The sequence below is a fragment of the Pituophis catenifer genome, unplaced genomic scaffold (assembly GCF_029215685.1).
Source record: "Pituophis catenifer annectens isolate HBS135680 unplaced genomic scaffold, rPitCat1.0.hap2 SCAF_8, whole genome shotgun sequence".
Lineage (NCBI taxonomy): Eukaryota > Metazoa > Chordata > Lepidosauria > Squamata > Colubridae > Pituophis > Pituophis catenifer.
In genome coordinates, this window is record NW_027256888.1 from 43,667,789 (window position 1) to 43,681,544 (window position 13,756).

At 36.5% G+C, this 13,756-nt stretch overlaps 1 protein-coding gene and 1 non-coding gene across 2 annotated transcripts in view; one reads left to right on the forward strand and one right to left on the reverse strand.

Annotated features, from left to right (window-relative positions):
* The first annotated feature begins 5,285 nt into the window (after nucleotides 1-5,285).
* On the forward strand, nucleotides 5,286-5,419 carry LOC139320790 (small nucleolar RNA SNORA24). The gene has a single exon (XR_011600733.1). It is a non-coding gene; the product is annotated as a small nucleolar RNA SNORA24 (small nucleolar RNA).
* A 4,955-nt stretch (nucleotides 5,420-10,374) lies between these two features.
* Nucleotides 10,375-13,756, reverse strand: part of PRSS12 (serine protease 12) — a 41,370-nt gene continuing 37,988 nt past the window's right edge. The window contains exons 12-13 of the mRNA XM_070948110.1: nucleotides 13,390-13,667; nucleotides 10,375-10,848 (exon numbers count right to left, since the gene is read on the reverse strand). Coding sequence (XP_070804211.1) covers nucleotides 10,541-10,848; nucleotides 13,390-13,667 — 586 coding nt within the window. The 3' untranslated portion in view covers nucleotides 10,375-10,540. The remainder of the gene's footprint in view (nucleotides 10,849-13,389; nucleotides 13,668-13,756) is intronic.

Below are 13,756 nucleotides of genomic sequence, written 5' to 3' on the forward strand. Positions count from 1 at the left end.
CATAGGGGAAGATTTTGTGTCACATAATGGCCATCTTCCATCTGGATTGGAAGATGACAAATCCCTTCCATTGTTAGTTCTCAGAAATCAGAATAGAATGCATATGGCTTGTGATTCAAGAGATGGTAAACAGCCAATAATATAAGTAGCCACTGATAACCTCATTCTCAATGACCCTCTACAATCTCTTTTTAAAAACAATCCAAGTTTGTGGCCATTACCACCATTCTACTGTTATGCACCATGGGGGGGAGGGACGGATTTCCTTATCCTGGTCCTGAATCCCCCCACATTTAGTTCCAAAAAATGACTTAATTGTACAAGTGTGAGTTGAGAAGAAAAACTATCTCCTGGTATCTATGATGTGCATAGTTTTATATACCTTTTTATGCCTCCTCCTTTGTTTTAAGCTAAAAAAATCATTCATATGCTGTAAACTCAGTCTCCTAATTTTGGTTCCTCGTATTTTGATATCTTTCCCATCAGAACATTACACAACACTCCAAATGTAATCTTAACCATAGATTAATATAAGTATGTTGTTATATCAACAATTTAGTTCTGAATTGCTTTCCTAATGATTAGCAAATTTGCTTCTTCGACAGTTAGATTGCTTTTACTAGAATTTATTTGCAACTCAATAAACTGCTGATATATCTAATCTGTATTTGCACTAACACAGAATTGCTGTCCTCTTTATACTATATAACAATTTAAATGAAACGTATCTATTTATACTTATTATATCCTGTTTTTTTGGCACACTCTAGAGTAATGGATTGGTAACTTTAGTAGGCATCAGATAAACTAATATTTTTAACCTTTCATAGATAATATACCAAGCAAACTGAAATAAATAAAAATAGAAATAAGGGGATTGTGAAGCATTGTATTGTGCCTATCTTCTTGTACCAAGGGGGAAAATATCTATAATCTCTGTTTGCATGTTTTTATTTTATTTCTTTATTTTTTGTATTTTTTAACCAGCCATCTCCCTTGGAGAGTGGGTCTGAGCCATGTACAAAACTATATGTATTATCCATCCTCAAAAAGTGGACAGGATCCTGGGGCTTGCTAACCCAGTCAGCTGTTTATTAGATCCTACCGGTATTACCACTTTATAATACCACATTTGGAATACTGCATCCAGTTTTGTTCACCCAACTCAAAAAAATGTGTTGAATTTAAGAGTGCAGAGAAGAGCAATGAAGATGATTAGGGTTCTGGAGGCTATGTCATATGATGAATGACTGCAGGAACTAGGTATGACTAGTCTAAGAGAAAAACTAGCAGTGACATTATAGCACTCTTCCAATATTTGAGAGGCTGTCATAGAGAAGAGGGGGTCAACCTATTCTCCAAAGTACCTGAGGGCAGGATAAAAAGTAATGGAGAGAAATTTATCAAGGAGAGATCCAACTTAGAACAAAGGAGGCTTGCTTCCAGAAGTTGTGAGTGCTCCATCACTGGACATTTTTATGAAGAGATTAGATAGCCATTTATCCAGAATGTTGTAAGGTGTCCTGCTTGAGCAGGGGGTTGGACTAGAAGATCTCTAAGGTCTCTTCCAATTCTGTTATTCTGTATTCTGTAAAGGAGTTAACTCTAAAGAAATCTGGGGGGAAAATTCAAATTTTCTCTATGAGATCTTGATAGAGAACTGCAACTCTCAAAATTCCCTAGAGAAAATGAATTCACATTTTCACAGTGATATTGCAAGAAGCAGATAGATATTTGGCACCCTATGTTAACTTCACTATACCTTTAAGAATCTACATATAGTCTTAGGAATCATCTACTCATTCTGTGACTTTATTACAAGACACAAAATATTCATGCAAATCAGATGGTGTGTTTTTCATCTGTGCAAGTGTAAAATATGTTGAAAATGTTTTAAATATACTCACTCTCATTATATTTAACCCATTTCTTGGGACGAGTAGATGTTGTGATTTGAATCAGTTTCCATAGCCTTTAATACTTTTGATTCTTTTTAAAACTTTAAACCATTTTTTAAAAAAATCAGATTTTAATATGAAATACTTACCGTATTTTTCGGAGTATAAGACACATTTTTTTCCCACCTAAAAGAGGATGAAAATTTGGGTACGTCTTATATACCAAATGTAGCCCCGCCCACCCACCTCTCAAGCAGAATTTTTTTTTCTTATTTTCTTCCCCCCAAAATAAGGTGCGTCTTATACTCCGGAGCGTCTTATACTCCAAAAAATATGTTAGATACTTTATAACACTATACTTAGTGAAATAACAGTTAAATATATGTCAGTTAATCCCACTAAATCATTAATGTTTATGTATAGCCGATTCTATTTATTTGATTAAAGCTGTACCAAATTAATAATATTTTGTTCTCAAATGGGTCGGCTACCAATTTCAGTAAACAATAATATATCTCTGTCTTTTTAATGATCTTGGATATAAATTGCTAACTAGTCATATACTTCCTTTATAAACACTCATCTCAATATATTCTCCCAAAATACTCCATCAAACCACTAACTTCAACAGATCTGAGCTTAAAAAGTAAAATTATAAACAATTTTTTGCAATGTAAGATTGACAGACTATGGATGCAAAAGTGCCATTTTAGGAGCCCTTATGCATGAGAATTTACGCTTCTCTTTCTCTGAGGAAAAGGGGGAAAAGTTGTCCTCAGCCTTTCCCTTGAGAGGACCTAATGCACAGGATCCATGAATTTTTCTGAGTTTATACAAAAGAACATCCACTTAACAGCAAGTCTGTTTACATGCATTCATTATTATAGTAAAGACTTATTGGTGAAATACTAAGACTATGTTTTCAGTGGATGGTAAACCTGTGGCAATTAATCCCAGCACTATTATAATCTTTATGAGAAGAATGCCCTTCATTCACATAAGTCATGGATCCTTCTAGGGACAACATTTCATCTGTCCCAAATCTGTACAGGTAGCCCTTGACTTATAGCCACAGTTGGGACCACAATTGTTATTACTACGCGAGATGGCTGTTCAATTATTTTTAACCCTTTTTGCTACAATTCTTAAGTGAATCACTGCAGTTAAGTGAATCACTAAGTGGTTAAGCAATCACAAGGGTTAAGGTTAAGGTTAAACTTCCTCATTAATTTTGCTTGTCAAAAACCAGCATTTTATCAGCTTTAAGTATATGCAATTAATATATGAAGGCTATTGCTTAACGCATTGTAAGTCGCCCTGAGTCTCCGGAGAAGGGCGGCATATAAATCAAACCAAAAAAAAAAAACATTGCAAATGGAAATCACAAGGTCCCTGGGACATTGCAACCATTGTAAATACATGCCGGTTGTCAAGCACCCAAATTTTGATCATGTGGAAATACTACTATGGTCATACATATGAGGACTTGTCATAAATCACTTTTTTCAGTGCCACTGCAACTTTAAACAGTCTCTAAACAAATGGTTGTAAATCAAGGATTACCTGTAAATCCTTGAGATTCTAGAGTTCTCAACTTTATAATCTATATAAAAGAGCTTAACCTGTTAAATTCAGGATTTAAATTAAGAGCTTTCATATGAAGATTTTTTTAAAACTACGTTTTTTTCAATGTTATGCATCATGTTTTCATGTATGTACTTTTCTGGTTCATATAATTGGTTAAGGGTTCTTGGGCAACTGAACTATAGGAAAGGCCAGTGGGTGTAATCTTGCTCATCCTTCTGCATGATAAATTTCTCCTTTAGAAGTAAATATACCTAAATGTTTATTGTTGATGAGGAGGTGCCTGAGAACATAACTGCCTTTTCTCAACATAGTACTAATCTTAGGCACAGTCAATCAGCAGAATAGTACAACTGTGGTAATCAGGATCTTCTTACTCCTAGAAATATGTCTTGGACATTTATAAAAAAATGAAACTTAATGTCATTACTGAAGGCATTTCAATTATAACTGCAAAGAATCCAGAGGCTGTACTGCAATAAAGGCTGAAATAAAGGCAGAAATATGATGAGACAAAATTTGACTTCAAAAATCCATAATGGCTAGTGGTAGCAAAAACTAAGTAAAAAACTGTGTAATTGTTAATGCCCCTTAGTGGTCAGTCACTATACAACACTGAATATTTTATTTACACGTTGCAATATATTTTTATTGTATATTAATGTGAAATATAACAAAGCTAAAAATGTAAGTGGTTTAAATTAATAAATATAATAAAAAATATGAAATACTTTGAATCACTTTTTAAATTCAATAATTGTCAAAATTTGATTATTTAATATCTCATTCCTGGCAAATTTATAAACATTACAGAATGAAAATCAAGGCCAAGTGATAACTTTATTTGTGTATGAAGCCAACTTCCTCTTGTGATCAAAAGCTTTAAATTCAATTGTTAAACATTTGAAATAACGAATTTGAAGCAGTGTTGTGGATCATTTAAATTAGTTAGGAGCGTATGTAAAGCTGAGAAGGAGAGAGAAAAGGAATACCAGGAGGATTCGCAAAAGTACAATAAATAAGAGGAAAAATGGCAGGCTACTAAACCAAGGATTACCAGTTTTGGGAAAGAAAGAGCAGAAACCAACTGCCGTACCGCAAAGGGGACCCATAGAATGGTAGTTGGAGCAAGTCACGTGGTCGCAGTTAGAACGCTAGCAAGCACCTGCAGCACCGCCCTCTTTCCGCCGCGCCCCTTGATGGGCGTGGCTTCTCTTCAAGGATAAAAGGGCGAGGACAGCGGTTGGCGCGTTCTTTTCGATCGTAGGAAGAGTGTGGCATGTGGTTGCTGTTGGGGGGATGAAGGCCCAGGAGGAGTAAGTTTTACACTGGTAAGGTTGTTAGTTTCAGCATTTGAATAAGTGGCGCGCGCCGTAGTAACATACCAGCCATTTGCTGGAACTTTTTAGAGTTGTTACTAAGGGGGGGGAAGCTGAACTGTTGCGGCGCATGCGCCCTGCCGGTTCTTGAATTTCTGAGGTTGAGCTTCAGCGAGGAAAGCGGGTTGGAGTGGGAGAAGGCGGCGAGATCCTTGGTAAAATGGCGGGCGATTATGAAGAACCCCTTGCCAACGGACGGATGAGGAAGGGTAAAGTGAAGAATGGAGAGGCCCCTGAGGACGGTCACGAGAGAGCGGAGACGGGGGGCCGGAGGACGGTGAAGGAATTGGGAGGAGCCTCTGGCAAAGCAGATTAACGGTCCGGTTCCTCAGGAAGCGGCGAAGGCCGCACGTTTCCCCGTAAGTTGTGAAGAGCGGGAGTCTCCGCTCCCCCCCCTCCGCTTTTGCGGGCGCGTGTCTCGGGACGCCATGCTTCCATGGGACCTGCCAGAGTGGCAGCCTCCCTTCCTACTCATGGCAGAGCAACCGGCGCCTTGCTTTTTGGCATAGCTCCCCTCATTTCATTGGCGGGAGACTCTGACTTGGGCAAGTCACATTCTTGCGTGTCATCCTGTGCAGCTTCGCTTTGTGTGTTCACGCGCTTTGGAAACGACGTGGTGGCCTGCATGAGAGGTTGCCTCTGGAGAGACGGGAGATGGTCGTTGCAAATACCTTACAAAGCTGCCTTTTCTGTTCTTTTAAAGTTGAAAAGTGGTGGTGAAAATACCATTAAACCGTATGAATTTATGAAAAATAATTTTAATCTATGTAAATTAAACAGATTACATCACTGTAAAAGTGATTTTTTTCCCCCGTTGTGCGGGATAGGTATACATGCTGCTCTGATTCTGAAGATACCAATTTGTATGAGGGATTCCCAGTAATGATTCCTAGAAATAAGAGCTTGCTGTATATAGTTAAAGGAATGTATCAGAGCCCAGTTAGGCAGCATTAATCTTATGTTTGAGTGGTTTTTTGTTTGTTTTTTGCTTTTCCCAGCATAATAGATTTATCAAGGGAGCTGACTTGATTTGTTCAGCAATCTGTTCTTTGGCTCTAGGGTACTCTCAAGAATAACAGAGTAACCTAGAGCCATAAGAACAAGATTCTATATGATTTTGTTACAAGATGCGCTGTTATATAAATGTTACAAATAAATGGATGACAACATTGAAATTACTGGAACTGTTTCAGCCTTGATTACACTATTAATCAGGATGTAAAAAAATATAGCTAAATTGGTATTTGGGTTCAGTGCACCCAAACTAGTCTAACTAGTATCAGTTAGACTTCTTGGACAACCTGTTATTACTTTACAGGTGGTACTTGACCTATGACCACAATTGACCCCAAAATTTATATTGTTAAGCAAGACATTTGTTAAGTGAGTTTTGCTCCATTTTACGACCTTTCTTGCCACAATTGTTAAGTGAATCATTGCAGTTAAGCAAGTCTGTTTATCCATTGATTCTGCTTGTCAGAAGGTTGCAAAAGATGACCACATGATCCCAGGATACTGCAACCATCTTAAATGTGAGTTGGTTGCCAACTGTCCAAATTTTGATCACGTCACCATGGGGATGCTACAATAATCAGAAGTGTGAAAAATGATCATAAGTCACTTTTTTCAGTGATGGTGTAACTTTGAATGATCACTAAATGAACTGTTGTAAATTGAGGATTACCTGTTAGATCAAGTCTACCACAACCACTGATGCACATTGAGTATATCATTGGTAGACAATGAAGAAATCTAAATAGCAAAGTAAAGTTGGGGGGGGACCCCATATATATCCTTTAGAGTGGTTTCATTTCTCATCTAATCTGAATAGGTTTGTTCAGTGTGGGCAAAGAGTGGAGAATTATTCCTAAACCTTTTCTCCTAGATAGGTAGTGGGACCTCCCAGGTGAACCTGTAAAGTTGTCTTGATCTTTCTGGGAACTGTATGCAGAAAATAAAATCCACTATTCCAATAGATCATGTTATGAGGGACTTGTGAAGAGAAAGTAATAATTTTGCTAAAGGTATGTATGGGTTTGATGCCTCCCAGATTTTTTTAGGGCATGTCAAAATTTTCAACTTTCAATTTGTAAAGGTATTTTTGTTACTTTAATATAATTTAGATGTTCTTGGTAAATAACTACATAAATATAATAACTTTTTAACATTTTATTTGTTTCATTTCACAGGTTCAGCTGCTTTCTCTTTTTGTTAACGTTATTTTGTGAGTTAATACTGCTGTCCTTGTTTCCTATGAGTGTGATAACTGATCTGTAATGGCATCTAAAAAAAGAACAAGACTGGGAACATTCACTCATATGAGCAACCTAATTGGGACTGGCGGAGACTTGTTGCCGTCTGAACTCCCAACACTGCGAGACATTCTCAGATATGGCCTACTGTTAAGAGAACAAAGTAGTGATGATGCTAGAAACTACCCAGCAGCCAGTCTTGCAAGAGACATATATTCAAAAGTGCTTGAAAAGTGGGAACAAGCAAACAGTTCTTTTGTGACCCCTATTGTAAATTCACGAGTGACAATCTTGAACAAGATTCGAGAAAGCTGGGATCGAGCCAAAAATATATCTCTTGGTAGGGGAAAGCTAGATGTTAAAGAGACTTTCATTGTAAAACTTGACAACTGTTTGACATCCTCAACTGCAAGTGTCAAATTGTTGTGTGTGCCGAATTTGGCTGCCTTGCTGACTATAAAGAAGCTCACATTAACTGTACTTGCCCTAAAGAGATGAAGATACCATTGAAGGAACTTGCTTTCATTAAAGGTCAGAGAGACAAGATTGGTTCTTTTGGATCACACAAGATTGGTTTGCCAGATGTGCCTGAGCAGAAAAACTAGTCAAGGCAAAAGCGGCAAGACAATGAGAGACAAAGGCTTGCTAAATATAAGCAGAGAAGTATTCCAGACATTTGAATTCTTGGTAGAAAACATATATTTTTAGAACTGAAAAAAATTGCAAAAATTAATTTTCACCCCAGAGTCTCCTTGTAGGGGAGATAAAAAGAAGATTTAATGTTGAGCCAAAATTTTGCAAGTCTTAATGAATTAGAAAAGTCTCAGATGTTTTCAAATAGCTGAAAACAAAGGAAAGCTACTGATGGCATAAGTAAACTGAGAAGCTGTAAATTTCTTTGCATTGTTACATTCTTTATCACAATGTATTAATATGGAAGCTCCATTTGGCAGCATCTAGCCAACACTGGCTAATTGTGAAAAATTAGAGAATGAGAAAAAGACAGGAAATCCAAAATAAATGCCAGAAGTAGATGAGGAAGCACTTAGGTTTGTTGCCAAAAAAACCATGGTATTTTTTCAGTGAAATTAAACAAATTGAGTTTTTCAAAGATTACACTTCATTAATGCTAGAAATATTACTGTAATATACAAACTCATTAAGGAAAGAGATTAATATTTTATTTTTTCTAAATATTTAGAGGGTATTAAATTGAAGCTTTGTCTGCCCATATTTTTATCTGACAAGCAGAAAACAGGTTACCCTGACCCAATCTGAAATGGTCTTCATATGTCATCCTTAGTGAAGTGTGTTAACCAGCATCAGCATTTCCTGTGTCAGATGAGAACACATCTTTTTCCTTTTATCCTGCCTATTTTTTACAGAGCTATTGAGAGCATTTTGATAAACTGCATCACTGGTTTGATGGCAGCAGTGCCTCAGATTCAGAGTCCATTCAGAGAGTGGTAAGGACAGCTGAAAAAATTATAGGAAGCTTGCTTCCTGTTATTCAGGATACTGCTTATAAGCACTATGTGCTTAGAGCTCAAAGAATTTGAGACCCCACAGACCCATTTTACAATCTGTTTTGGTAGCTCCCCTTTGGGAGGAGGTTTCAAAGTATTTCTGTAGCAGTTTCTGTAACAGCATTGTTCCCTATGCCATCCATCTGGTAAACTGGCAAGATTCATATACTTTTATTTATTTAATTTATTTTGTCATGTTTATGTAGTGTATATTGGAGGTGGTGGCCCTTTGAGAGCTGTATGCAATGAAATTTCATTTTATAATGTATGCCAATTAGTGTACATTCAAAGTGACAATAAAGTTATTTTATTTTATTCTATGCCTAATGTTTCTCAATGAAAAAGATAGGAAAAGTCCCTTAAATCAAAATGCATGCTATAGTCACCGTTTTCTGCTTATCAATATTGATACATTTCAAGACAAAAAAAAATTTGAATCGTTATCTAAGACCAGATTTTGGTATTAAGTAAAACTGAAAAATTAATTATAAATTGTCTTCTACTATGAATAGATTTCTGTATATAAAAGCTGTGTGATAGAATAGTTAAACTGTTAAAAGAAATATGTCCTTGGTTTTATTATGTATGTCTTATAAATACATAAATTCTGACTTAGTTAAGTTCACAAATTGTCTCAACTATTTTCATGAACATCTACTGAAAAACTATCCCTACCATTGCGCTGATTTCCTTGTTGCATATATCAAGATAATTCAGTAATATTGAGATACAGAAAACTCAGTTTCTACAGAAAACTGACAGAAAGAACTCAAAAAATCCATAAATAGCACATTTCATTACATTGAATATTTTATATCTTAACCAAATAATATAAACAAACAATTCTGTCAGCAAATAGAAAAAAATTGAAATATGGTTTTGAAATCCCTCTGGTATATTACATTCAGTAGTAGTATAAACTATCATTTGGGGTATTTACCGTAAGTCAAAACTATTAACAGCTTTTTCCTAACAATGCAGCATATGGATGGCAAACTTTCATAATATTATCATGTACTTATTGAAGTACTTCCTACTTTAGGAGCAGAAATTACTTTTTGCTGTCTAGTTTTTTTTAAGGCCTTATTTAGTTTAGACAATATTTGACAAATTAATCATACTTGCACAAAATAATGAAAAGAATCCATGAACTGCAAGGTTAAATGTACTTTCTAAAATTAATTTGTAGATATGTTAAATACCTGATAACATTTAATTTGGGCATAGTTCTGGTCATTAAAAATTGGCCAAGTAATTTACAACTATTGCAAAAAGTTGAGGTAGTGGAATGCCACTTAATAAAATTTAACCATGTATTTGTTAGCATATTGAGAAATAACTAGAAAGAGTGGCTGAAAAGTCTAGGATTTTTATTCCAACAGCAGAGAACAAGTTATGGAAAGCTATAGGATGACAGCATAAAAATAAAGTGCTATATGATAATAAAATTTTAGTAGATACTTTAAAATGAATTGTCAAAAAGGACATATTTAAGACTGTTTACCCATTGCATTAAAAACCATAATTTAATACATAAAATACACAATCTTGACATTTTACAAGATATTTTATTCAATTGTTTCATGTACAATGAAATGAGGGCAGGATAACTTCACCATAAAGATAAAACACAGTATAAAGTCAGTTAAAAAATCATTATTTGAAACTAGTAGAGGATACAATGCATTGTAGAAAATTTGTCACAATACAAAAAGATAAAAATACTACATGAGAGGATCTTCTATATAGAATGAGCTGATTTGTGCAGCTGTAATCAGTACTGTTTTGTCTTGGTAGATTACATGTTCGATCAAAATTACTTCTAGGATGAACTATTTCAATGTCCAAAAAGTTTTACATCCATGAAAAAAATGTTATTTTCCTAGTGCAACAAGGGACATTCATAGTTTGGTTATGCTTTTTATCCAAGGTATAAAAAAGGAAACTTTGGTATAGACACCTGGAGAGTCTTTGACTCCACACCCATACCCCCAGGAAGTCACACCATACACAACCCAAATATTTCCTGGCCGTTCACACATTAATGGTCCACCACTGTCTCCCTGACAGCTGTCTATCTGTTTTTGTCCATGGAGGCTACCAGCACAAAGCATTCTCCCTGTGAATTTTGTGTGATACCGTTCTTCACAAATTCTTTTAGGAATAAGGGGAATAGCAGCTTGTTGTAATGTTCTTGAATAGGCTCTACCTGATGGGAAAATATTGAAATTAAAATACCGAGTATTAAGCAAATTCTTAAAACTTTGTTTTATCAAATAACTGAAATATTAGCAAAACAGATCAGATATCAGTCATTCAGTAAGGTCTTTGTTTATATCAAGAACATAGTAACATACAATCCTGCAAAAACAAATCAATGTTTACTGAACATTTAAAAATGGCTTGAAAGATGAAGTTTTTCTGGTGTTCCTTATTTGCTACAATAACAAATAAACTTCATAGGAAGTTGTACTTTTATAGTCTTGTATTCAAACTTAGCATGCCTTGTGAGTAGGTACGGGTATCTTCACAATTTAGGAAATATTTCCATTTGCAGTTTCTTATGTAGGCTACTTCGATTCTGATTCAGTTTGAGTTGGAATTCTGCAATTGAGGGTGAGGTGATTCAAGTTTCTGATTCAGTGTTCAATGGAAATGTTCCATTTCAAGTGTTAATTTGAAGAATTCATGGATTATAAAGAAGTTTCAAAATATATAATGATGTTTAACTTTGTGGCAGAATGCAATGAAGCAGAGGTGATAGAGAAAAATAAGTAATTTTAAGCTAGCCAGGTTTCAGTTTGACCATACAGGAAATCATTGATTAATGACAGTAATTCAGACTGGAATTTCTATCACTATGCAATGTCATAAAGTGTGGTGTTATATGAACACATTGCTTAGCAACTACAATCTTACCAGTTCTTCATTAACCAAATCCCAACTGTCATTAAGTGAGGACTCGTTCCGATCCAAACCATTCCAACTTTGTCCTTCCCAGCTCTGAGCTTGCAAGGCAAGGGACTGCCTCCTCTGCAACTCACTCCACCTGCTTATCCCCCTTCCATCTCTGCCCTTTTGTCTGCCCTGAACTACACTGGCCCTGCTGTTCCCCCTTTCACAAGTCTTTCAAATCGGACAAGGGGCCCATGTGGCCTTGGGAAAGCGGCCTGTTAGCAGCTGCCTTGCAAAGTGCAAGATTAAATGTGTCTCATCAACTCAGGAGGAAGAAGATGATGGTCAGCTGGGGATGGCAGGGACTGCAGAAGCGGCCAAAAAAGCAAAATTGAAGCTGTCAATAGGTGGATGGAGTTGGTTCTCTTGTAGTAGTAAATGCAGGAAGGCTGCTAAGAATTGACCATTGGGATGCTGCAACAGCAGTAACTTCAAGAATCTGGTGAAACTACCATTAAATCAGCACTGTCATAATTTCAAACAGTTGCTGAACAAATGATTGTTAAGCAAGGATTATCTGTAATAAATTTTTAGTTATCCTATGGATGTCAACCCTGAAGCTGACCTGGCCGAAGCCATCTTGGAGCTTCAGTGTTGCCACACTGGAGTGAGGGATAGGGAGGGGGAATTAGAGATACCTGGAGTTATGTAGTCAAAATACTTTCTTGGGAACCAAGGAACCTCACACCTGGCCAGAGGAAAGAGTGATGTCACCAGACCAGCGGACGCTGACTTGATTGGATCATGTGACTGACTGGTTAGGGTTGAGAGAAAAACTTTTAATTAGGTGAAAACCAAGGGGCCCCTCAGAGTTGGGTTTTATCAGATATGTGCCAATTTGATATTTCCAATAAAGTTATCCTCGAAGTTTTTCCTTGCAATGGATCTATTACTTGGAACCCTGACATCAGAATTATTTGAGACAGCAACAATGAAGAAATGGCAGCAGAACAAAGTAGTTTAGCAACTCACCCATGAAGACTTTGGATGAACCAATTTATAACTATTGTCTTCCATTTTAAGTTTTCAAAAACTATATTTCTTATACTGCCTTGCTGCCTAGGATTGCTAGATGTTACAGATTCCAGGAGATCCTGTACAAAGTTTGATTTCGTACAAGGAAGGATCTCATACCTGGCTTTAGTAGGGGGCTAGGCTAGGTAGGACACACTGATAAAAATGTGATTTAGCAGAACAACCACTCTCCTGCCCTGCCTCCTTTAAATCACTTTTTTCCAGGGTACCAGAAATGTTATATATTTATTGAGCCGAGGTGGTGCAGGGGTTAGAGTGCAGTACTGCAGCTACTTCAGCTGACTGCTAGTTCAGCAGATCAGTGGATCAAATCTCATCGGCTCAAGGTTGACTCAGCCTTCCATCCTTCCGAGGTGGATAAAATGAGGACCCAGATTGTTGGGGGCAATATGCTATTTAGTATACTGTCTTTGGTGTAAGCCGCCCAGAGTCCTCGGAGAGTGGGAGGCATAGAAATATGAATAATAAATAAATAAATAATAAATAAATAAGTAAATAAATTGTACTTAGCATATAACCTAGTACAGGGGTCACCAACCTTTTGGACCTCAGGGACCACTAAATTCATAATTTTAAATCCCGTGGACCACTAATATGAATTTTTTAAAAAAATAAATAGTATTTACTGCAATATAAAAAATGCAAATAATTTTTCTGCGGACCACCAAAATATTCTCATGGATCACCGAGATCACTAGCTGACCACTGACCTTCTGCACTAAGCAATTAAAAGTAAAAAAAACAAAAACCATGATCTTACCTGTATCACCCCAACCAGTGATGTAACAATTAGAAGCTTTCTGCGGCCTCTCCCGCCTGAATGGCAAACAGGCAGGTAAAACATGAGCACTAAAGCGAGTACACTGTTTGTGAGGCCCTTGCAATCTCACTAGTGCAATGTCATAGTCACTGTTATCAGGCCTATATTCTGGGTGTTGCACAATTTCTTGTACTCCAATTTCTTCTTCATACTCCTCAGGTACCAATGTGTGGTAGTCTCCAACACGTACCACATAGTTTCGACTATTGTTGCCATACCTAAAAGAAAGGGGAATAATTGATGTAGGGTTCTGCTTTTATTATAACACTGGTGAAAGAACACTGGAAAATGAACAAGCGAGAAAGTT